At 41.3% G+C, this 24191-nt stretch overlaps 3 protein-coding genes across 3 annotated transcripts; 1 reads left to right on the top strand and 2 right to left on the bottom strand.

The window, feature by feature from the left end:
- Positions 1-3244: 3244 nt before the first annotated feature.
- LOC118455950 (uncharacterized) lies at positions 3245-5585 on the top strand. The gene is made up of 3 exons (XM_035916215.2): positions 3245-3727; positions 3808-3908; positions 4734-5585. The coding sequence occupies exons 1-3, from the start codon at positions 3283-3285 to the stop codon at positions 4914-4916; spliced, it is 729 nt and encodes a 242-aa protein (XP_035772108.2). The 5' UTR covers positions 3245-3282; the 3' UTR covers positions 4917-5585.
- A 1263-nt stretch (positions 5586-6848) lies between these two features.
- On the bottom strand, positions 6849-11998 carry cirop (ciliated left-right organizer metallopeptidase). Its single transcript, XM_087839309.1, has 14 exons — positions 11656-11998; positions 11264-11357; positions 10608-10659; positions 10377-10526; positions 9382-9507; positions 9188-9275; positions 8619-8764; positions 8362-8545; positions 8158-8227; positions 7971-8067; positions 7734-7841; positions 7479-7607; positions 7146-7255; positions 6849-7067 (listed from the first exon to the last, which is right to left on the bottom strand). Exons 1-14 carry the CDS (start codon positions 11996-11998, stop codon positions 6875-6877), a joined length of 1890 nt encoding a protein of 629 aa, XP_087695435.1. The 3' UTR covers positions 6849-6874.
- A 1347-nt stretch (positions 11999-13345) lies between these two features.
- lrp10 (low density lipoprotein receptor-related protein 10) lies at positions 13346-21298 on the bottom strand. The gene is made up of 10 exons (XM_006809324.2): positions 21219-21298; positions 19709-19881; positions 19509-19541; positions 19149-19293; positions 18610-18803; positions 18174-18514; positions 17647-18071; positions 16665-16859; positions 15968-16097; positions 13346-15259 (listed from the first exon to the last, which is right to left on the bottom strand). The coding sequence occupies exons 2-10, from the start codon at positions 19755-19757 to the stop codon at positions 14600-14602; spliced, it is 2172 nt and encodes a 723-aa protein (XP_006809387.2). The 5' UTR covers positions 19758-19881; positions 21219-21298; the 3' UTR covers positions 13346-14599.
- Between the last annotated feature and the right edge of the window lie 2893 nt (positions 21299-24191).

Raw genomic sequence — 24191 nt, 5'->3', positions numbered from 1 at the left:
CTTGTGGCCTTAAAGATTCCATTTCAACTCTGTTGAGGTGGAAATTGTGACACCTTGTGGACAAATACTAATAGTGCAGGTTAGTGCTTTACAAATGCTTTACACATGGAATTCTATTGGCATTGCATTCCATATAAATGTTAAAAATAATATTTCAGTGTGTGCTGGTTATTACAATAATTGTTTATATTCATCATTTCTATAAACATATTATATCTTAACAGTATTTCCTGAAAACCCTCTCTTGTCCTGTAATTTTCGCATAACATTTAAATTTACTGTAAGGGATTAAACAGCAGCGGGGAATACGTTTCATCACAATAGATGTCTGTCTGAAAGTGCTGTGCTAAGTTTAAAGATGTAAATCTTGAAAATCATGAAAATCTTAGAAATATGGTATCTAACCAGATTCTTACTCTGGATGGCATTACCTTGGCCTCCAGTAACACTGTGAGGAACCTTGGAGTCATTATTGACCAGGACATGTCCTTCAACGCACATATTAAACAAATATGTAGGACTGCTTTCTTCCATTTGCACAATATTTCTAAAATTAGAAATATCCTGTCTCAGAGTGACGCTGAAAAACAAATTGATTAATTTATTACTTCTAGGATGTCATTCATTATCAGGAGGTAAGTCTTCAGTCGATCAAAATGCTGCAGGAAGAGTACTGACAAGAGAGAGCATATTTCTCCTATATTGGCTAACCTTCGTTGGCTCCCTGCAGAATTGAATTCAAAATCTTGCTCTTCACATACAAAGTCTTGAATAATCAGGCCCCATCTTAATGGTCTTATAAACCATATCACCCCATTTATACACTTCTACGCATTAAATCATTACTTATTATTAGTCTCTGGCTCTCATCATCTCACCAAATCAGCAATCTCTTCTCACTGCCCTCCATTAATAAACTCACCTTCATAATTTGGAATAACAGAATAACTTTTACAGTGGTCCCCACTCCTGTGAAGCTTTCTCCCTGCCATTGCGGTGACCAGAGTGACCCCTGTGTTAAATCAGCTTTTGCTTAATAGAAAGAAACTGTTTTGGGGTCCTCTTCTGCAAACTGACCTTATGGCCCTGACGTCTGGCAGCTTTAGTAATCAGAATCATGATCTGAATTCATTGTAGAGCCAAATATGTTTGCTTTTCCAAGTCAAGCTTTATAAACACTACATGTTCTTTGCATTTTTTTCTTTTATTCAGTCATTCTTTGGTATTATTGTTTTTCATGATTATACATGTGATATAGCAATGCAAGAGGAGACAGAAGCACTATAAGAGAAATGGAGATTGTAAAAAGGACAAAGGGTAAGAATAAAAGTCAGAGCACAAGTAGAAAAACACAGCGAATTACTAACTGCTGTACCTGCAAGAGAACAATCCAAGTAAAGCACCTGAGTGAAACAAAAATGGACACACAAACCAACAATTGCATGTGTGTGTCCATCCCAGCCGCCTTTTCATATTTTAATATGATTCATATATTGCATTATTTTATACACAATAAATAAAATAAAGCATCTTTATCACCAAAAGTGTTTCCAAACACCAGATGTCCTTTTTAAAGTTTCATGATAAGTTAACAGGAGAATTTAAAGCCATACCAAAGACCTTATGGGAGACAGTTTGGCCAAAAGGTGGTGCCCTGCATCTACTTGACTCTTACCTAAACCTATTAGAGACACATTGCACCACACATAACATTATTCATTGTGTTGCTGGGGCCAAACCTGTGGAACATCTGGACCAATAGCAAGTGGCACACAGACTAGAGAGCATTGTGCAGCCAAATCACTGACTCTGTGGAGTAACAAAGAGATAGCATTACCAAGAGAGGGAACCTTTAGGCTCAGGTTTCACAACAGTGCCAGAGCAGCATGTGCAGTACAGTACATGATGATGATGATGATGATGATAAATGCCAGAGCCAAGTGGAGCTTTTTTGACAGCATTTATGTTCTCATAACAACTCTTGATGTTTTGCTGATATTACATATTTGATATTTTCCATGTGACTTCCAACAGACAAAACAAAGTTCATATCATGTACAGAGAACAATGAAAAAGAAAAAAAAATGTATATTTGCACGGACTAAAAATACGCACAAAGATAAAAAGGGGCTGAAAATGGCATGGCTACTATGAACTTATTCTTTACATTGTTTTCAATTTCACACCTGAAGCCAAATAATTTTCTGGGGAAATTAATCCGATCTGCAACGCAAATGTTATCGTCGCCATCTACGACAGAAATGAGTCCCAAACACTTAAATCCTCTGATTAGACAACTAGGGGAGGGGTGAATCTTCATGCTGCGTTCACAGACACCATGCAGGAAAAGAAGATCTACAAAATCAAGCTCACTACACCTGCATTATGTCCTCAAACAAAATGCAGACATGTAAATGTAGTTCATAAAAACAAACAGAGCTCCAGTCTAATGAGATCCATCTTATTCAGTGTATAATGTTTATATTCACCATTTCCCCCTGTCCAAAATAATAATATGTGGAATTATTATATGCACTATATATTTTTATAGTGTGCTAAATAAACAAGGTCAGCAGTTAAGACTTCCGGATATATTTTTTACAAATAGGTCACTCTGACACATTATTATTATGTATTGTTATATATCATTATTATGACACATCAGAGTGTCACAGTAAAAATTAATAAGCCTAAATAACCGTGATGCAGAGTCCAGTTTTCATCTTCTTGTTCATCGTGGTCTCGTCTTCATCATCTCCTCAGCAGCAGGAGTAGCACTGTGTGGATGATGGACGTGTTTGATCCCATAACAGCAACATCTGCCCTGAACACCACCCGGATGTCACCAGCTGAGCAGAAGCAGAGAGCAAAGCTTATAACGGTAAACACAGAGGAAAGTTACAGAATCTGGTTGGTTTGAGTGGAAACAGCATCAGCATCATCATTGATGATTGATTCGTCTGACTGCAGGGCCGATTGATATACTGTATTTTATTATATTTTTATTATTGAAAATGTGTTAACGCCAAAGAAATTTCTCAGAAAGGTGAAAGTTGCACATCTTTGACTCTTCACAGATTCTGTTCTTCAGTTTACAGTGACGCTCTTCATCTTCCCTCTGACATTCACCTTCACAGACGGACCCACCTGTGCTCCAGGTGTATTCTCCGCCCACAGAGGTCCTCCTCCTGTTACCTGGAATGTCGCGCCTCACTTTGGCACACAGTCTTGTGCAACCGGAGAGTTACAGCCCCGTAACTGAAAATCACGTGATTTCAGTAAATGAAACCAGCAACCGTGTGTGTCCGTTGCCGCTCACCTGTGGAGATAAACGTGGCAAAGATGGGCAACAGCGAGACAAAGAAAAGAACGACCGCAGACTACACACGACCCCAGAGCAACCAAGCGAGAGTTAAAAGGAGCTTAACTTTAATTCCTCAGAAGAGAAAACAGTCCGTCCGACTGAAAAACCGCCCCGCTAGTATAGATGGAAGCACCGGGCTTTGGGATAATTTTGATCCCTCAAGGCGCAGATACTTGGAAACTGACCTGGACCTTTACCATGAACTGCAGAACCATCTGGAAAATGCACGGCGGAGGATGAGAGATAAGGGCAAAAAAGACGTTTCTGGAGGTCTGGACGCCAGTTTGGTGAGTGGAGAGGAGAAATGTTACGACCCAAACGACACCACCCTTACATTTGTTGAAGGAGACGATGATATGGACTGTAAGTAGTCAAAGAACCAGATAAATACAGCATGGGCTTCAAGGATTTTTATAAGTTAAGTCTTCCTTTTTGTCTCATAGTTGAGGGCAGAGATTATAAATCTCTGAGAGCCCGGATGTCCTGCGGTCATTCTGTCACCCCCATGTCTCTCACCAGCTGGTGTCACCAGTTGCTGGACCAGGTACCACATGTTTATTATTAATCAGATTCTGAAGTATTAGTTCTCCATCATCTCTCATTGTCCTTCTTGCACATTTATCTTCTCAAATTTCCACATAAATTATGAAATTAATTTTACATAATTTAAAATCTATTTATAAATCATTTCTAAATCTATTATAAACTCATTGGCCAATTTGTTAAGTACACCTTGTTAGACTTCAGAGGTTTTGAAGGCAAAGTTTAAAAGAATATAATTCGACACGGTGGAAACATTCTTTGGATGTTTTGGTCTATATTGACTCAACAGCATCACACAGTTGCTGCCGATCCTGTGATGGGAATCTTCCATTCCACCACATCTCAAAGTACTTTATTGAACTGAGATCTGGTGGCTGGTTGCAAAACGGGCAAGAAAATATCCCATGTGGATTGTGGCCTCAGTTTCCAATTCATAGCTGGCAGGTGTGGTCTTCTGCTGCCCGTGTGCTTCAGGGTTCAGTGTGTGGTGCACTCAGAGATGCTCTTCTGCATAACTTGGTTGTAACAAGGGTTGTTGCCTTCCTATAAACATAACAAAGTTTGGCCATTCTCCTCTAACCTCTGACATCACCAAGACATTTTCTGATGCTCCCTGGATATTTTCTCTTTTTTTTAATATTCTCTGTAAACTCTAGAGTTGGTCAGCAGTAGATCAGTCCGTTTGGCACCAAAACCCATGCCACTTTCAAAATCAATCAAATTAAATTTCTTTCTCATTCCGATGTTCAGTTTGAACCTCGGCAGCTTGTTTTGACCATGTCAACATGCTTAGATGCAATTAACTGATTTCTTTTTGATCCCTCAGGGTGAGAGCCGATTTGTGTGCGGCCAGCCTGACTGCAATGCTGAGTGGTCACATGAAGAGGTCTGTAAAATGGCTGTTCTGACTCCTGAAGAAATCAAATACTTTGAAAAAAAGATGCTCAGCAGCACTGTCATGAATTACCTGGAGGTCAGTGATGTATCAGCAAGCCGTGGGAAATCGTGAACACAACATCGGCGCCAGGGATGTGAGGAATGTGGGATCCTGGCTGTGCCTCAGCCTAAGCCCATTCAAAAAGGGGCTTACTGGTGGTGCATGATGGCACTAAGAGTAAAAACATTTCCTGTCCTCGCTGCAGGGTGGAGCTCTGTTTTGCGTGCCTGAGGCTCACTGCAGACCGTGCTTCACCTTCTAATGCTTGTTCACTGGTGTAGCTCGAGGACAACCCTTTAAAGCAGGCTGTGTGGGCTTCAACTTTTAATGGTTTGATTTTGAGATTTCAAGAAATGAAACACGTTTTGTACTTTTCTATTATTTAAAAATATATTTTGGATGCTGTTTTTCTCATTTAAATGGGATAAGATAGATCGACTCTTATTAGCCGCTGACAGTATTTGAAAAAGGCTTGAAAACTGGTTAGAGACTGGAACCAGCTGTGTTTCCAGTCCACTGTGACCTTTTTATATTTTCTCTCTGATGACCTCACTCTGACGCTGATCTCCTCTCTGATCTAGCCACAAATAAAGAGACAATATTTATTAATTATAACAACAATACAACATTTTTTTCTATTTTTTAAAGCAGTGAGAGAAGAAGTTAGAATAAACATTTGTGGTAATTTAGCAAAAACTAATTTTTACTAATAAAGAATATTAGTTGTTAAACTAGACCTCGTGTTCAATACAACCTGCTTGTGTGTCGTTTTCAATATCCCTGTGTGTCTGAAAGCATAAATACATGTATGAAGACAGTATGGACATGTGTTTGGCAGTTTCTGATTAGCCTGTAAAAGAGGACATCACTGCTTTCAATGTTGTGACACAACATTAACCTGGGAAATCACTGCGTCCACTTTCTGGTAAATATAAACATTGGGATCAAGGGCTGCTTCAGAAATTGTCTTTGGTTCATTCAAATGTTTAAGCATTATTTATTTTCCTTTACTTGTTTGATACATATTATGCTAAATCATTTTTTTTCTTTGTTTGTCTTTAACAACTTCAGGCATGTGCATCACTGTGCAAAAGTCTTGAACCACCATAATTTTTGCTCTCAGCTTCTGTTGGTGTGAGCCAAACTGTATTCTACAGGCTGAGATATAAAAAGCACAAGTTTAATTCAATCATGTTCGTGTTGGGTCACCGCACTAGGAAGCAGCAGCTTTCTGCCAAACTGGTTTCAAAGTATCTGTCAGTTTGCCACCAGGTGTTTGTTCTGTCACGTCCCTTCGTGATGAATGACTACAAAGAACCTCGAGGCGGGAAAACAGGCTGACTTTGTGTCCTGTAAGTCTCGGCAAGTCTGGGCACGCGTTTTCCCAAGGAATGTCATGACATTCATATCTACATTTGCATCTTGTGGAAATAATATGCTCACTTACAATAACAATCACAGGTCATTTTTCATCTGTGTCACTCCTGTGAGATGACAAAACTGTTCTAGAGGAAGTGTTTTAAAGGAAATTGCTCATTCGATTCTGCTGTATCAGCAGTAAGACTATCTCTAAATTACTGAACCTGAATGTTCAAAAGTAAAGATGGGGATAGTTTGGAGGTTTAATCAGTGCAAAAAAAATCAAAATACAGTTAAAAATTGACAATTTGTTACCATACATTTGATTATTTTACTGTTTACCCTCATCCTCTTTGAATTTACATTGTATTTAATGCCATAAACAAGTGTAGGTTAGAGAAATGTCCATGACAGGGAAATGATTTTGATGGACGAAACTAACATTTAGTCGTCAAAATTACATTTGACAAAAATAAAAACTGATTTATGGAAGTATAAATCCAGCTTCTCCATCTCTGTGGCTTGGGTCTTCCCCTGCTGATAGAGAACTCCACAGCGGGACAATCAAAGGTAGAACATAAAAACACTCCAGGAAATAAAAGTAAAAGCAGTTTTTTAATTTACTTTAAAATTAAAAATGTAGTCTTTGCCCATTCCTCAGAACAGGCTTTCTACAGATGACCCTGCTGGTCAGGGGCCACCATGCGTGTTCTGAACATACATGAGCGACATTTCCTGCAGGACACCATCAGTGCAGCCAGCAGACACGCAGCAGCAGTGAAGCACAGCGCTGTGGATACAGGCGGGTCTGTGGGTGGTCTGAGGGGAGACCAGGTCCCATCATGGGCTGAGGTAGAAACCTCACTACACAGACAAAGAGAAGTTCAAATGAAGTATACGTTGCTTTAACGGACGCCGGGGCATGTTTGAAGTTGTACTCACCATCTGATGCATGCAGGAAGTGTCCTGACATCATCTAAGGGAGGAGTCACATCAGGGTACAGACATAACCTCCTGTCAGGGCAGAAAACTGCACCATTGTATCCTTTAATCTGATGCAAAAATAAATCATTTTTATATATATGAGATGTTGACTGTATTATCCATTAGGATGTTTTTATATTAAGATGCTCTTAATCATATAAAAGTGGTAATAATAGAAACATCTGTATGAATGAAACAGTTTAAATGCACAAAAACTGCAAATTTAAACTCTCTGAATTAATGCTCATCCAAAAACACATAACACTGTAATAAGCCATTATGTTATTATACCTGAATGTTGCCCCCTGCTGGACAGTCCACCCACTCAGAGCCAAACACCTGGATCTGATACCTGTTCGGTCCGGTACACCTGTGCCTATAACACCGGCCCTCCACAGAGCTGCTGACCTGACTCTGGTTCTGAAAGACAGACGAGAAGTTACAAAGGATTCAAAAGAAAGTGTGAAGAGAGTACAGGGGAGCACCACACACACACACACACACACACACACACACACACACACACACACACACACACACACACACCTGTGTGCTGAGGCTGGAGAGAAAGCATCTGCTGTCAAAGCCAAAACTCTCCCCGCTCAGCTCATCTTCAGCTGTCCACCTGCTGCTTTCCTTTTTCCAGCATTCACTCTGAAGTGCGAGATTCAAAACGTGTACTAAAGATAAATACATAATAATAATAATAATAATAATAATAATAATAATAATATCCTCTCATCTTCAGTGTTTAGTGTGAATGCACGAAGATACTGAGCTTACTCCATTCTGCAGGGGTTTATACACTCGACAGCCCTCCAGGTATTGGTCAGTCTGGCACTCCCCCTTGTGGAGATGAAGAAAATGACATCCACGTCCACTGAGAAGTACAAATAACACAAACATTTAAGACAAAGTGACAGAATTTCTGTATGAAAATATATGTTAACACTAAATTACTTTAATTTACCTTCCAGTGCAGAAGAAGGACGAGGAGTTATCTTGGCAGGTTGACAGGGAGCCAAACATGGCTCCTTCACCTATTAATAAGTCAAAAAAAATGTTTATTATTTAAAAAGTATGATCACAGAGTGTCTATGTTCAGCCTTTGTTAAGTCTCCTGTTATGATGATGGAGTTTTCAGTGCATTTTCTTCATATTTCAGTTTCCTTACCGTCTCCCCAGACCAGACTCTGAGCCCGGCTCAGGTCGACGGTGTACCACCCCGTGTCCTGTAATGCAGCTAAGGTCACTGGGTCGATCCGAACTGTGCTAGGATCCCCGAGCACTGCCGCCATAATGGAGCCCTGCAGGACCCGGGACTCCCAGTGTGAGGACACCCTGCCTGGAGCTGCGTCCTGAGGGGTGAAAGCACCGTTAAGTTTTCTTTTTAGTTTGTTAAAGTTTTCTGCACTTGAAGCTGTGCAGTACCAGGTTCTCCAGTGGCCCTCCCAGCTCCGGATCGCTGGACACCAGGTGCTTCTGCAGGGCTGAAATGACTGACGGGGTGTAAATCCTCATGTGGCCGGATCCGTCAGAGTGACTCGCTTTGCCTCGAGGAGAACAATCAGCACCCACTGCAGGATCCAGCAAAGAAATCGCTGATAAAGAACCACCTTCTGACCAAAGCATGTGATCTTTAATGAAGGTCAGACTCAATACACTCTAACTTATTTTAATGACATAATTTTTTCTTCCTTTTAATCAGATTATGTGTGTTACCACTTAATATTTGCATTTTTAATTCCCAATTTTTGTTCTTCGTCCACACTTTGCACAGTTTCAAAGTAAAGTAAACAAACTTTTGAAGACACCAGCGCATGTGTGGAAGGATGAATGCTTATATAATATCAATTGTTGTTAGATTTTATTATAATAACCTCACTCACACACATTAGGAAAAATGAATTTTTACACAGTTATTACACATTCACTAATGGTTGGTTAAATTACATTTTTTTAAAAAAGGATAAAGTGGTGTAAATGATGTGTTTAAAAACCTTGGGGAGAGGAGGAGTAACAGTGTCTCCAGGTGCTGAAGAGATCCTTAGAAAATCCAAGTGCATGGAACAATTCATGAATGACAGTCTGGAGAACAGAAGAATATAATCTGTCATCATGATCCATCCTTCTCTGTTAAAACAGCCACAGAAACCTCACTTTTCACAGCATGTATCCATAAAAGTAATTGTACCTGTACTGTAGTCTGGTGGCTGTATGTGGCTCCTGTCAGCCGTTCCCTGCAGATGACCACCACCCCAGCTACAGGTCGCCCGTGACTGTCCGTCTGGCAGTGAACAGCATAGGCCAACACACTGGGCTGAGGAACAAGAAGATACACTGAGGAGGACGTGAAAGCCACGTGGGTGACGTTTAATTTAGACGCTTTAAAAAAAATTCTTATAAGAAAGTGGAAAAATATATGATTAAATAGAGCAACAATTTACTGCTGTTTTCAATCATGAATAGAAACTTAATGAAGAAATGTCAAAATGTTTTGGGACTGCTGGTAGGGATGCAACGATACCAATTTTTTCAAACCGATACTTGGATCTGAGTACTTGCCGATACAGAGTACAAAAACTGATACTTCTACCACACACACACGCACACACACACATGCAATGAATTGGAAGACAGGTTTTATTTTATTCTCTGCCGATAATAAATAATATCTTAATAAAAATGACTACAAAAAAATTTCAAGTGAAAAATAAGCACTTCTGTTAAATTATTGCAGAGTCTCCACATTGTAATTTAACAAAATATCACTGAACTAATGGCACTGTCCCGAGCTTTCAGAATAATAAATACACACTTCTGTTTGGAATAAAATAAACTTTTAAATTGTTGCAGAGTGTCCATATTGTAAACAAACAAACAAAATAACGAAAGTATTTGGCATTGACGAACAAACTCCCCATCTGCCCGTGGATCATCAGTCCACTGTCTGTTTAGCGCGGGATGTCCCCCTAGTGGCCAATCTAAAAAACTACAACAAAAATGACAATCCACCCTCTGACTAATGAAATAAGTTAGTATCGGTTCATGGTATCGGTTAACTTTTACGAGTATGAGTACACACACATTTTACAGTATCGGCCCCGATACCAGTATCGGTGCATCCCTAACTGCTGGGATTTGAGTGGTTTTATATCAAAGATTTTTCTGTTATCTGTAGGTTTGCACCTCTGCTCTGCACTTGTCTGTGTCCTGTACATGGAGGTAAAGCAGGAAGTCGGTATCAGGGACTCCAGCACCTTCAGGTCTGAGAACAGTCCTTTTGTGTGAATCAGCCTCGGGGTAAATATCACATCCAGCCAGGTGGTCGTCTGGGATCTACTGATGTTGGTACTGTATTATTCAGAAGCAGCAGTCTAGTACATGCTGTGTGTGGCAGCAAAAACATTTGATACTCACGGTCGCATCCAGGCAAGTTTCACTTCCGTAGTTTTTGTTGGCTCTACCACAACTGGGAGAATAAAAAGTCTGCTTATTTCCATTTATTTGCATAAGTTAACAGCTGATAGAGCTCAGACATACGGGACAGTATGAGTGAGCAAATACAAACCTGTTGGTGAGTTTAAGTACATAGTTACTTGCACTAATGTGTACCTTTCTTTTAAAGAGTGAGAGCATTCATTAACTTTGAAACATGGTGTGTTATCCTGCTGGAAGCAGCCAACAGAAGGTTAGCAACAATACTCAAATGATACTCAGCTTTTATTAAAAAGTCGTCTGGATATTTTCTCTTTTCTGGATAATTATCTATAAACTCTGGTTTTGTGGTTTGTGGGAAAAATATTGAAATATTTAGATAAGCTGCCTGACACCAACAACCATGCCACCTTCAAAGTCAGTTAAATCACCTTTCCTCCTCGTTCTGATACTCAGTTAAATTTCAAGAGTGCCTTTTACCCATGTGTACATGTCTAACTGCATGTCATATGATTGGCTGGTTGGATTTTTGTGTTGTATGTAAAATAAGAATATAGGGGGAAAAAATAATTTTAAAGACTCAAATCTTGCCAGAGATGTTTGTTTGAGGGACTGGAGCTACACTCGTGTGTACTTACCTGTTGTAGTTGATAGTACTTGAATCCTTCCAGAGAAACTTGCAGTATTTGTTGATGTCTCTGCTGAGCAGTAAAGGGCCCGGCACTCTGTTCACTGTTAAAATGTCAGCAGTTTATGAGATTGTGTGTGTGTGTTCAGATCTGAGATTTACTATATTGTCACTGAGCACTACCTCAAAGACACAATGCAGAATGAAATTATGCTGCACAAGCTCACATAAAGACATAAAAACAACAGTGTTATAAAGTCAGTGTTACTTATTTCAAAAACACAAACACAAATATTCAGTTATTGCACAAGAGAATGTTGATTGCATTGAAATTTTTTTTGTTGTCAGATTTGTGGAGTGTAATAATCTACAGCACACCAGCTGTTTCTGTTCAACAGTCACCTGACAGTAAAGAAGACACCACTCTCACAGCTTCTTCCACCGCTGCCTCCAGCCTTCCTTTCTCAGCCTCTGATAGGCTGTCGCTCTCTCTCGGAATCCAGGTCCGGATCCTCATTGGCTGTGGTGAGGTAGGAGTAGGTGAGCCAGATTTTCCCAGGATGCTCCTCTGCTCCTCTGACCTTCTGAGCCTGAGCTCCTTGGGTGGGCTGTCTGCAGCTCTGACCACTCTGACCTGAAGCTCATCAAAGATGCACCTCTGCAGGGCTCCTGGGAGCTCCACCACGACCACCATTACCACCAGCACCATCCCCACCCAGAGGTTCAAGGATGGAGGGGAAGCCATAATTATGGTGGAAACCTATTTCAGGGTAACAGTGAGGAAGAGGAGATGATGTAATACTTCAGATGGCCACTGAGGCTCCCAAAATATGGCCGTGAATTTATTTGATTTTATTTATTTCTGTCATTGTGTCATGTATTTGTACAGATTATAAAAAAGGATCAATAGTATTATTCTGACAATTTGGGGTTAACTGTAACATCATTAACTCCAGCTCCTCCTCTGTCTCCAAACCATACATCACAGCAAATCTCGCTGCCATGTTGCAAACAGAACAGTTAAAATAATAAAGTAACTGTAAACACTGAGTTCTTCTGTCTGCAGCTTTGAGCTTTCTTAGGTCAGTAGTGACCAATCAGAGGTCCACAGAAGCAGCTACACGGATTGATTCACTCAAACTATTTAAATAATAGTAAATTACAGTTTAAAACTTTCAGAGTCTCTAGAGAACAAGTTTGGGCTGGTGCCATTAACTAAAATAAATACTTCATCAGTAGAAATAGTTAAAACAAACAAATCAAGGTTTTGAGGTTTCAGCTCACTAAAAGTTGGCTAATAGCTGCAACTGTTTAATAAACATACTGAACAGAAGGTGGTTACTAAATGAAGTGAAAAGCTGTTAAAGAAGAAAGTAGTGGATAGAAATAATAATGAACAGCTATGGATAAGCAGTTGGGTTTGCTAAGCACAAACACTAAGCAGTAAACAGGAAGCAGTCCAGATCCTGTTTGATGCTGGTTCAAGTTTAAACATGAAAGGCAGTGATGAAGAAAGAGTGCATGAGTCAATCTGACAGGGCTCACAGAAAGGTTGGGAAACCTCATCATGAATAACCTGAAGTAAGTAAGGTTTTTCCTCAAACAGGTGTGTAACTGGACTGTGTGGTGCAGGTTTTGTAGAGTGTGAGGTCTGTTAAACAGGAATGTAATGCAGAGCGTTTAGATCTTGCTTTCTTTAGATGTAAAGGAGATTGAGTCATCCATCAGGCCAAAACAGAGGTTATCGTGTTGAAACTTGCACGTGGGGTGCTGTGTAGAAAACCGCTTCAATAATTAAATGGAGTCAGTATTATTACCTGGTAGACGGCTGCGACCTCAGTCCATCTGTGGAGTTTCAGAGCTCTAAAGTAAAAGCATTTTCCTTTTCTCCTCCAAACCAGAGCAATGAGCACAACTTCTGCATTCCCACCAAGAACAGCCCTCTCCTTCTCTCTGTGGGGAGTCTGTGTGAATTACCACAGATCTTTTGAATACAGAGCACAAAGAAACATCTCTGACATGTCTCACTGAGGTGTCAGGTGGCACCCCCACAGCCGATATCCCCAAAAAGAAAACACAAAAAAGACAAAAAAAAACTAAAAGTGCAAATCGTTTAATCTCAGCCATATTTTTTTACTTATATACAGTGAAGTTGACCCAAATAAAATCCCCCCCCCCCCCCCCCCATTTATCTGTAAATTTAAAACTGTCCCTCCCCAAAAAATACATTCAACAAAGCAAAACAGGAACAATTTAAGGAAACAGACAAAACCTGCTAAAAGAAAAGAAAAAAAGACCACAAAACTCGTAATAATAATAATATTAATATTACAAATGGCACACCACAAGTCTGCTGAGTCGAAATGTGACCGAATGCTGTTGAGTCTCGTCAGATGTGAGGTTCTTTTGTGAATTTGGAGGCCCCCCCTCGACCCTTTTATCACTAGGGTGCCTCATCTTCCTGTGCACACCTACACACATCATAAAATCAGGCACCGAAGAGATTGTCTTTTGATACGTTTGCTTTTTGTTTTTTTGAAGGTTACATTCATTCACCGGGGGAGGAAGTATTTAAACACACAGTAATGTTGGAATCGATGTGCACTAGAACGAGGGTATCCAAAAAGTTATTGCCAGCTTGAAGAGTACACATGCAGTTTTTTTAAATCCATTTTGGAGTGAAGTCACCATGACGACGTAAGGAAAAAGTGACCCTCATTGTGTGCGTGTGTGTTTCTGCATGCAGTGTGTGTTCAGGAATTCTCAACATCCTTGAGGTCTCTGCAGGAGGCTCCTTAAAGGCACTTAAAAAGGGGGAATTTGTTTCGTGATATATCATGAGACTGGGTGCAAGTGAAGACACTCCTCATGTGCAATCACACTCCGCTGTCTACGCGAGACTAAAACGCAGTTGCATTCACACAGTCGCAGTCACACAAACACAACAATTTCCATTATAAGAGCTATAATCATTCAACCTGACAGTAGCCTGCCTCAGTATCTGGATAGGGAAGATTCTTCTGTGCAAAAAAATAAAAGTTCACCTTCTACGTGCAGCCCAGCGTTCAGTAAGTGCTCACGCATAATACTCATCTGCGCTTCTTCATCGGCCGTGCCGTTCGTCTGCATTTTCTTAAGGAAGTCTTTTTTTCTTTCTTTAAAAATACTCTATTCTTATATGTCAGCAACGCAAAGCGATTAAAAAAAGAAAAAGGCACCAGACTGGCACAAAGAGGAAGAGTCCCACCGCCGGCCGCTCCTGTGTTTCAGTTCAAACGAATGTGGAAAGACTGGTGGGAGGTAAAGTAAGAGGGAGGGGGTGGGAAGGGGTGGGTGAGGAAGTCGTTCAGGTGAGCATGGGCACGTCGTCTTCTGAAGTGTTGTCCTCCGAGAGGGGGATGAGCAGCACATCGTCGTCTGAGGAAGAGGAGGAGGAGGAGAAGGAAGGCGAGGCAGAGAGGGGCACGTAGTTGGTGGAAGAGGGCGAGGCTCTGAAGCGGGAGATGCTCAAGCCTATCGTGTGGAAGATGGAGGCCAGAGATGGGCTACTGGGAGGCACGGCAACAGGGGGAGTGTGGGGGGCGTCCAGAGGTGGAGCTGGGGGTGCGTAGGGAGGGGGAGGGGGGAAGGCGACAGGAGGAGCTGAAGGCAGCGGCAGTAAAGGAGGCGGGGCTTCCAGCTGGTGCTGTGCTGGCTGTGCCAACAAGCCGAGTTTCTGGGCCACCGGCTGGTTGACCGCCTCCACGGCTGATGGGGAGCTCGCGGGCGTGGAGCGAGCTGCTTCTTGGCCTGATGTAGCGCTGTCTGACTGCTGCTGTTGCTGCGCCTGCTGCTGGTTGGAGCTTGACGACTGAGTCTGCCTGGATGTGGATCTGGGAATCAGACCCCACCTTCTCATGCGGCGAACAGCCCGGCGGATAAATCGGGGCCTACGTCTGCGGTGTGGGGAGCTGGCGGCATCCTGGCGAAGCAGCTGCAGGATTCCTCTCAGAGAAAGAGTCGAGGTCTGACAAAGAAACACAGAGCAGATTGTTTCAACTACCTTCAGCAGCTCATGTTCAACATCCTAAAATCATTATTAAAAATCATTAAACCTGCTGAATTTCTTTACGCGACACTAATCAAAGTTTGAGCTTAGTGTAGGCGGCTTCAGCTAATCCCATCAGGCAGAGCCAGCCACTTTATCCCTCCGCCTCCACTGCCTCAGCTGTCTCACCAAGGACTAATAAAAGAAGCTCAGAGTAAACTTGCAAAGTAACAGCACATTAGCTTCATCTTAACACTCCTCCAACTTCAGCCCACATCCAGCTGGGGATCAATAAGGCTGCTATAGATGAGCTTTAAGACAGAGAGCACTACTACACATTACAGTGTGTGATTTAATGTAGTAACAGCTATCGGCTTTTCTGCGTTTAATTACATTTATTAAAGCCCTTAAATAAGATGTTGATTTGTAGGTTTTAACACATTAATTAAAACTGAAGTTAGTTAATCAGTTTTTCCTGCTGAAATTTCAACACTTGGCTTTTTTAAAAAATGCCTCTAAATGCCTTAAATGTATATTGTAACTCTGCAGGACAGGCTGCAGTCAATCACATGGGTTCTTTAAACAAATGAGTATGATCTAAAGTCCTGACAGGATCCTGGATTGATGAAATCCTGACAGGTGCGTCCATGCGGGCAGTTAAAAATCTCTGGCACCCTGCTCTCTCACCTCATTGGGGTTTTCTATGGGGAAGTCCTCGACTGGGGGGATGATGCCCTGTGCGATCAGCTGACCGTAAGAAGGCGGGGCCTGCTGCTGGATGAGCTCCGCCTCGTGGCGGTTAATTGGCGCAAACATGCTGTGAGAGAATAGAGGCTCTTTTAGATGCAGTCACACACATTGCAAACTTGCCAAGTACATTTTGTTGTTGTTTTGAAGCATCATGCAGATCCACATAAAGTATACAAATATAAAGTCTAGAAATAGATTTGACTCTAAGAGGTACTATTAAAGGTTAAAAAAAAGGTAAGCTTTTAATACACTGCAGGTTATTGGTTCCTGTTGTTGTACATAACTCAAGCATTTAGCTGACAACAACAACGAACAGGCTGTTTTTTTGTTTTTGTGTGGAGTGTATTGTCAGTGTTGTAGGAGGCTGTGCTATCCATCTGAGAGTTACTGTCTGGCAGTTCTGGCAGCAATTAAAGCCAGAAGTTAGGAAAACAATGTCTGCATCTCCTGACTCATCATCTGAGATTATCAGCACAATATATGAGTCAGTCTTTTGTTCTTTAAAAGTGGCAAGAAAGCCTCATTATGCTTCATCAAAGGAACGAAAATAAACTAAAGCAGCTACTTTGTAGAGCAGAAGAGCTTCGGCTGCAAACCTCAAACAAAAACGCAGCAGAACCATTCAAAGACTTACCTGTACTCCCTCGTCCTGAGCGAGTACAGTTTACAGGTACAGCCCATGGCAATGACCAGAAGTAGTCCGCAGACCAGGCTGCCCACCGTTGCCGCGGTGATGACCTTGCGAGGCAAGATTACCGTGCAGTTGAGCTCGTCTGTGCCGTCCTTGCAGTCCACCTGGCCGTCGCAGCGCCAGCTCTCATACACGCACCTGCAGAGGGAACAAAGAGCCGTTTGTTACCAGAGCAGGCTGGAAGAAAATGAGTGGCAGGTTCAATTTCACAGAAAACATCAGACGCAACCTGAATTAAGACTCACAATAAAACCACAACGCTGCAAACAAGGAGAAGTGAAACAGGCTGAGTCAAAAGGATCCCTACGCTTAAGCTCAAAACTTTCCCATTACACACTTTGTGCTTTTGTTACAGAGCGAGCTGCATTTAGAGAAAGGACGTTGGCCGATTTTAAGACACTGTGGCTTTTGATAAAACATGCAAACAATGGCAACTAGTTAACATTACACTATTGCAGAACTACACAATAAATAGCAATAGCATCATTAAAAATAATCACAATAATGTAAAACCATAATAAACAGCTGTATATAAATATAATCTGTATCAATGCTTTTTGGAGGAATGCAGAATCTCTACTGTCAACATTGCATATTTATTTCCTCATACGTAACTCTGTGCCTGTCACACACTGCTGCAGGATGGGTGATATTTCTACAGAAAAACAGCAGAACCACAAAAACCACAGCAAAGTCAATTTAAACTCTAAGATGGTCATATGTCACATACAGACACGCCCGAGCCTGAAACTCCACTAACCTGAATGGTTATGACACAAAGCAAAACAAAAACAGCAGCACCCGTTTCCACGGTGAGTAAAATAAGCATGTACAGGGTGAGAACGCCCTCTGACACAAACCCTAGTGCACCCCCTTACTCCTTTTATGTTGTGTGTGGAGCTGTGTGACACAGGTGCACACTGACCTGTCGCTGTCACAATGAAAGGTCCCCGGCTGACACACGGTGCAATCCCTCTCATCGCTGCCATCAGCGCAGTTCAGCTGGTAGTTGCATCTCTCCGTCAGTGAGTAGCACTGCGGTTTGCTGGTCGCTGTCATCCTCTGTCCTGCCATTCCACAGGGAAAGTGATTCGGACTGCAGTTCCTGCAGCCCTCCTCATCCTTTCCAGTCTCGGGACAGTCCCACTTCCCATCGCAGTGTTGCTCCTGTGTAAAACAACCTCCTGCTGCTCCCCCGCACCGACCTTCCCACGGAGGGCAGTAGCCCTTAACATGAAACGTGGCGTTAAAGTTGGAGTTCTCTGTGCCAAGAACTCTTTTATACACCACTGACATCACGCCGGTGTTGGATTCAACTTGGACCGATTTGGAATTGGAGGAGCTGGTAATCTGTGAAAATGCAGAAGGGTTTTCAAAAATAAATAAAAATAAATAAAAAGAGAAAAACAAAAAACAAAAACCAGTAATGAACGTTTGGGTTGGGAAACTCACGATTTTAATAATGTCTCCTTTGCCTTCCTCTCTGTTGTAAATAGTGAGTCGGTCCCCAAAAGCTAGCGCCAGCTTTTGCAGTTCCAGACTCAGCGGCCTGGAGTCCTCAGGATCCAAAGTCCAAACACAGGACTGACTTTGACCCTGACAAGCTGGAGGGGAGAAGGTCCCATAAAAGGTCTGAAGAAGCCCTCCACAAGGACAGTCACAACCCAGTTCGTCGTTGTCATCAGATTCTTCATCAAGACACTCCACCTGCCCATTACAGCGCCAGGAGTGGGGAAGGCAGCGACCCCCGTAGCATTTAAAAGATGTTTCTGGGCAATCGCCTTCATATGGATCTGCACAAAGGGAGGAAGATAAAGGGAACATTTAGATAATAATTGGGGGGGAAAAGAGCTGGAACTGCAAGCAGGCACATGTCAGGACGTCATACCTCTGGCATAGTTCAACAGAAATGATGACACAGGGAACATATGAGGGAGGAAGTGGTGCATCACTGTAATATTTCCCCCTGGGAGCTCGATTGGCTGCGGCAACTTAGAGCCACACAGGATGATTGGATCACCTCCAGCCGATGAGTTTATAGACACCCATTCTTTCTTACAGCGGACAGAAAACTGAGAGAAGCTGTGGAAAGATTTGCAATAAGAGAAAGTTTGTATCAGTGAACAGAACCCAGTTTCTCAATCGCAGACACTGCATCTCAAAAACTTTTGTTTTTGTCTTTATTTCCATATCTGGGTCATTCATTACTTCATAAACGATAACAGAAAATGATCAGGCAATATTAAGTATTTATATACTTTTAATATAGCAAAAACAATCAATGCATTGCACAACTGCTATATTTACTCTGTTAATAATTATCCCAGGTCACCTGATTTGCGGTAAAATAATTGGGAGTCAATTATTTAACGTCTTCGAGCTTTCAAAGTGTCATCTCCTTTATGCGCCACCTTTGAGCATCCATACCTGAGAACGATCGGCTCATCTTCTGGACCCGTGATGATCCAGCCGTCGGACATTGAGCCGAAGCAGAAGGACCAGCTGTGGTAAACAGAACTCCTGATCACTCCCACCTTATCATCCACCACCTGAAGGGAGCGCCCACAGTGGGCTGTGATAAACACAAGAAAGTAGAGTTAATAAAAGCAGTTCCCGGTTTTGCGAATAAATTAAGTGTTGTTGTTTTATGTTGAACCTGTCATGTGTGAAGAAAATGTAAATGTAAACGTCACTAAACCATGAATGGTGTTGTTTATTATCACTGTGGGCTTGAGGCATATTCATTTTCATAACATGATGAAACATGCAATGACTGGTTTTCCTTACATGAGCTGAGAGCAGGCTCAAAACGGCTCCATGCTGCAGAGGAAATAAGCAAAAAGAGAACAGAGCAGGTGCTTTATTATCGCCACTCACACAGACTGTAAATGCTGTATGACACGAAAAGTTCAAACATGACCTTTGGTTGATAAACATTTAAAGCAGCCACCTAAGAGAGATACACAAACAGCCAAAAACTCCCTCACCTGTTATGCAGAAAACCAGGAGGGCAGGGAAGCTGTAACTGATTTTCATTGTGGTAACGTTTCTTTTTTTTAATGTTTAAAAATGTTTTTTAATAAAAAGTTAAGAGGGGGGGGTAAAAAAAGAAATATTAGAGAAGTGCCATGGCAGGAGGTCTTGTTCAAGAAGACTTCGCCTGTAGAGAAAAAGAAAAGATGAGTGAGATCTGGGTGAACGACTATCAAAGTTTGGCTGGACGACAAATGAGAAACACAAAAACATCTGAGCCAACACTGGCTATTTTAATTTGTTTATTATCCATCGTAGTCATCGTAAAATAGCCATTTCCGCAATCAGATCCACAATAACTGCTTCTCTGAAACAATCAGCTGTCAGCAGCAGTTATAATGAGTATGTTTTTAAATTAAGGAGTAACGTTTAGATGCTCCATTGTTCATTAGGCGTTTGATGTGTTTTTATGCCGGAGGCACTTCCTCATGCAACCCCCTTCCCCAAAGCGGATTTGTATCTCCTCCTGGCATCAAACCGCCAATCTTTCCCTTGTTAGGTGCAGGTGTAAACCACTAGATCATGTGTTTAAGAGTAACTTAAACTATATGGTGAGTAATGCATGCTGTAGATATAGCAGAATATAGTCATATGTAAGCTGACGGTGGAGCAGAATTAAGTGTCACGCCTGAACTGAGTTTATAACTAGTAATAAACGTCCATCACTTCTTATCTTCATATATGGATTATAACATTTTTAATTCTATATTAATATTACACATACTACGTTTTATAAACTTCATTATTTATATTGAAAATGCTTTAAAACTACCTTAGATCATTTGTTACAAGGTACTTTTAAGATAACCACAATTACAAAAAATGACAGCAGCGGAAAAATGCCTCTGCGTTATGCAACACACACACAAGCACCAGCATGTATTAACACACACGAAAATAATCAGTTACTGAGGAAGTATCAAGGCAGGAAAACTCAGCAAAGGCCCCTTGAACACAGATGTTATTTTGATCTTTATTTACACACAGTCAGACGTAACACCGGACACACACACAGCGATTTCCTCCCCGTAATCATCTCAACAATGACGCCAGAAACGCTCCCATTTCCGAGAAAAAAAACCGTGAAAACTAACACTTTCCTCCTTGTTTATTCTTCCCACTAAGATAAAACTATACCGAGATCGAGTTCTGCTTGATTAAAGTCATATTTATGTCCATACGTGTTAAGATTGCCACCACAGATTAGGTAACGCCACAGTTTCGGTTTGGAGAAAGGAGCAGCTGCTCTCCTTTACAGCTTTAACAGCTAGTTCCCAGCCTAGCTAAAGGCTAACGCCAAATCTCACTGCTCGCGTCGTTTAAAGGGCATTTTTCAAACCGCGACACCCCCATAAAAGCTCTGTGAGGACAGCACGAACGACTTAAACACACAAACCAACTAAAATATAGAGTCCAGAAGCAGAAATAACACAAGTAATTCATAAAAAAGTCCAGAGCCCTTACCATGTCGGTCGGCCTTTCTTGTTGACAAGTTCGAAGCTACTTCCGTATATCACAATTCGTGACGTAGTGGAGGGAAGGCGGGGCTTGTCATGCTAAAACCGGAGCCGCTGAATGGAGCTGCAGGTTTACTACAGCTTTAATCCTCATTCATAAAAATATGTTTCTCTGTATATATATAATTTTAAATATCAAGCGGTTCTGCTGAATTTAAAACAAACTCATAGTGTTTTTTAATATAGCAAATTAACGCGTGTCTACAAACTATATTTGCTGATTGGACACGGTCTTAAAAGGTGAAATGTGCATTTGTTAACACAAGGTGTCAGTATCAGCTGTCACAAATATCCGAGACCAGGTTTAATTCATAAAAATGGAGTCTGATTTGAATGAACTTTATTCTACTGCCAAACTTCACCAGTGATGCTAGAAGAAACAGGGAAGAGAGAAAAGTTTATTTATACAATACAGAATAAAATACAATTATTAAAATAGGATCAATAGATAAAACTAAATAAAGGCAAGCCTGAACAAGTGGGTCTTAAGTTCCTTTTTAAAGGTATCAACATGAGTCTGTCCACGAGTGTTATGTCCAGTGGAAGCGTGTTTCACAACTGAATTTAAATGAAAGGAGAAAGAAAGTTGATTGATTCAGTAATTAAGTAAGATAAGATAAGATAAGATAAGATAAGATAAGATAAGATAAGATAAGATAAGATAAGATAAGATAAGATAAGATCTCATCCCTGCACTCCAGAAGACCTCGTTCTCCATAGCAGATACTGCCTGCTCTGACCTTTCCTGTAGATGACCTTTGTGTTGTTAGTCCAGTCCAGTTTATCAGTCAGGTGAAAACCCAGATACTTATATCAGTCCAAGAACTCAATGTCCATTCTCTGGATGTTTCCTGGTGTATGTGGAAGATGTCTGCAGCTGTAGAAGTCCACCACCAGCTCCTTGGTTTTCCCATTGTTGATCTGGAAGAGGTTCTGTTGGCGCTAGTCAACAAAGTCCTCGGTCAGTTTTCTGTACTCCCTGCAGTCCCCATCAGTGATGAGGCCAACAATTGCTGAGTTATCAGAAAACTTTTTTAGAAAGTATTTGGCAAAGTCTGTGGTGTTTATGGTGAATAGAAATGAAAATATGATTTGGCACAAATGAAGTCCATTTGTGCCAAATCATATCCGATCAAAGAAAACCCGAATGACGTGTCTCCCTGCAGATGTTAGATTTTAGGCCTGTGAGGTCTAAGTCATCATCAGGAGTGACATTGAGCAATCATAACATGTCATTTTGTTTATTTAAGTTGTTCTCCCAAGATCTGGCAATCAGACAGTGAAGAAAACAGAAATCGGAATATTTACTTTTCCCCAAAAAACAGTCTGGTTAGGGTTTGGAGCTGGGTTGTCACCAATGATGGTTTAGACCTCATATGGTTAACTTGTATTTTTGAATTTTTAGTATGTTTTACACCAAAAGGCTGGATGTCTCATAACATATGAAGAATTGTCCATTTGTGCCAAGTCACATTAAAAGTAGTTCCTGTTGTGCTCCTCCAGTTTTCTGTCCGTCTCTCCTCTTTATGCATTTATGCCTCCTCCTCTGTGTGCGTGTGTGTGTGTGTGTGTCTGTGTGTGTGTGTGTGTGTGTGTGTCTGCATGTGGGAGTTAAACACACCTTCTCTTGCAGGGTGGGTTACTTTCTCCTGCCTTCCCAGCATACCTGGAGATAATGAACTCACTTGTCGGTAAGTGCTGTCTGCTATTTAAGACTGAGGAGATCTTTCAGTCGATGCCTGATAGTTGAACTGGAAACAGTGAAGTGAAGTTGGCTCCTTCTTCAGTACTTTTCACACGATCTGGTTTTTGTCTTCTCCTCACCTGTATCTCATTTCTGCACAGGAATCCCAGCTGTGTCTGAGTGAGTTATTGAGAGTTTTCCTCTGGAGATGAATTCATCTGTGGGCTTGTTCGCACTGGAGTCCTGGACCCACCAACTTACTTTCCTTCTATTGTCAGTCTTGTTATTTGCTTCACTGAAAATAAGCACGCTGTCTTTAATCCCTCAGAGTCCTGTTCTTTTTCTTCACTCCACTCAACTGACTCACTTCACTCTATTTTAAAGTAAAATCTTGCACTTCTAACTCTGCTGTTGCACGGCTGCAGTGATTTCCAATCTTGTCTAAAGCATAACAGCTTATGTGTAGAGCACAAGCTTGACAACTTCATTCACAGCACTGAGCTAGTTTAAAATTTTCTTGCATCAAGTTTGAAACATTGTTTTGTACACTTTCACCCACAGCTGGAGATTTAATGAGGACACAGGGCCCCGAACAACATACAGGACACATGCATTCATCACGCTCAACAAAATCATAAACTGGCAATTTTGTTTTAAACAGTCTTTTTAAGTATTGTGAATTATGAGATCATACAACCACTGCTGTGAAACTAAAACCCCACAGCACACAAGCCCACTCTCAGTGAGTAGGAGCACAGCATTTTCTCCTCTTGTCTGGCACAGAGAAACACAAAGAAAAAAGGAGGAGGTCCAATATTAAGACTTTTTTTTTCTCTCCTCAAAATGTTTGGAAACTATGCAAGTTATGAGAGGGAGAAAAAAAACGTCTCAAGTGTTGCTCCCAGTTCTTCTAACTTATCTGAAGGAAATGTTGCCTCACTATCTTGCCTTCAGCCACACTCAGTAACAGTCTAAATGTAAAGGAGACCTTAAAATCATCGCATATGTAGCCTTTTTTGTTTTTTACCTATTTTGAACTTGCAGGGACATTTAGGTGGAAATCTTAATCAGCTAAATGTTAATGGGTGAGGCATGCGCATTTAAACACAACGTGAAACGTGGCCTAACTCTTCTCCTTAAACCCGTCATGCTGTCCTCGTGTTCACTCGGGACATTGACAGACATTTCTGCACATGTTAACTTCAGCCGGTGCCCAAATCTTCAGCTTCCAAGTAC

This window comes from Neolamprologus brichardi, chromosome 3 (genome assembly GCF_056152115.1).
Source record: "Neolamprologus brichardi isolate AB-2024 chromosome 3, ASM5615211v1, whole genome shotgun sequence".
Taxonomy (NCBI): Eukaryota; Metazoa; Chordata; class Actinopteri; order Cichliformes; family Cichlidae; genus Neolamprologus; species Neolamprologus brichardi.
This window is presented reverse-complemented; position numbering and strand designations above follow the sequence as displayed.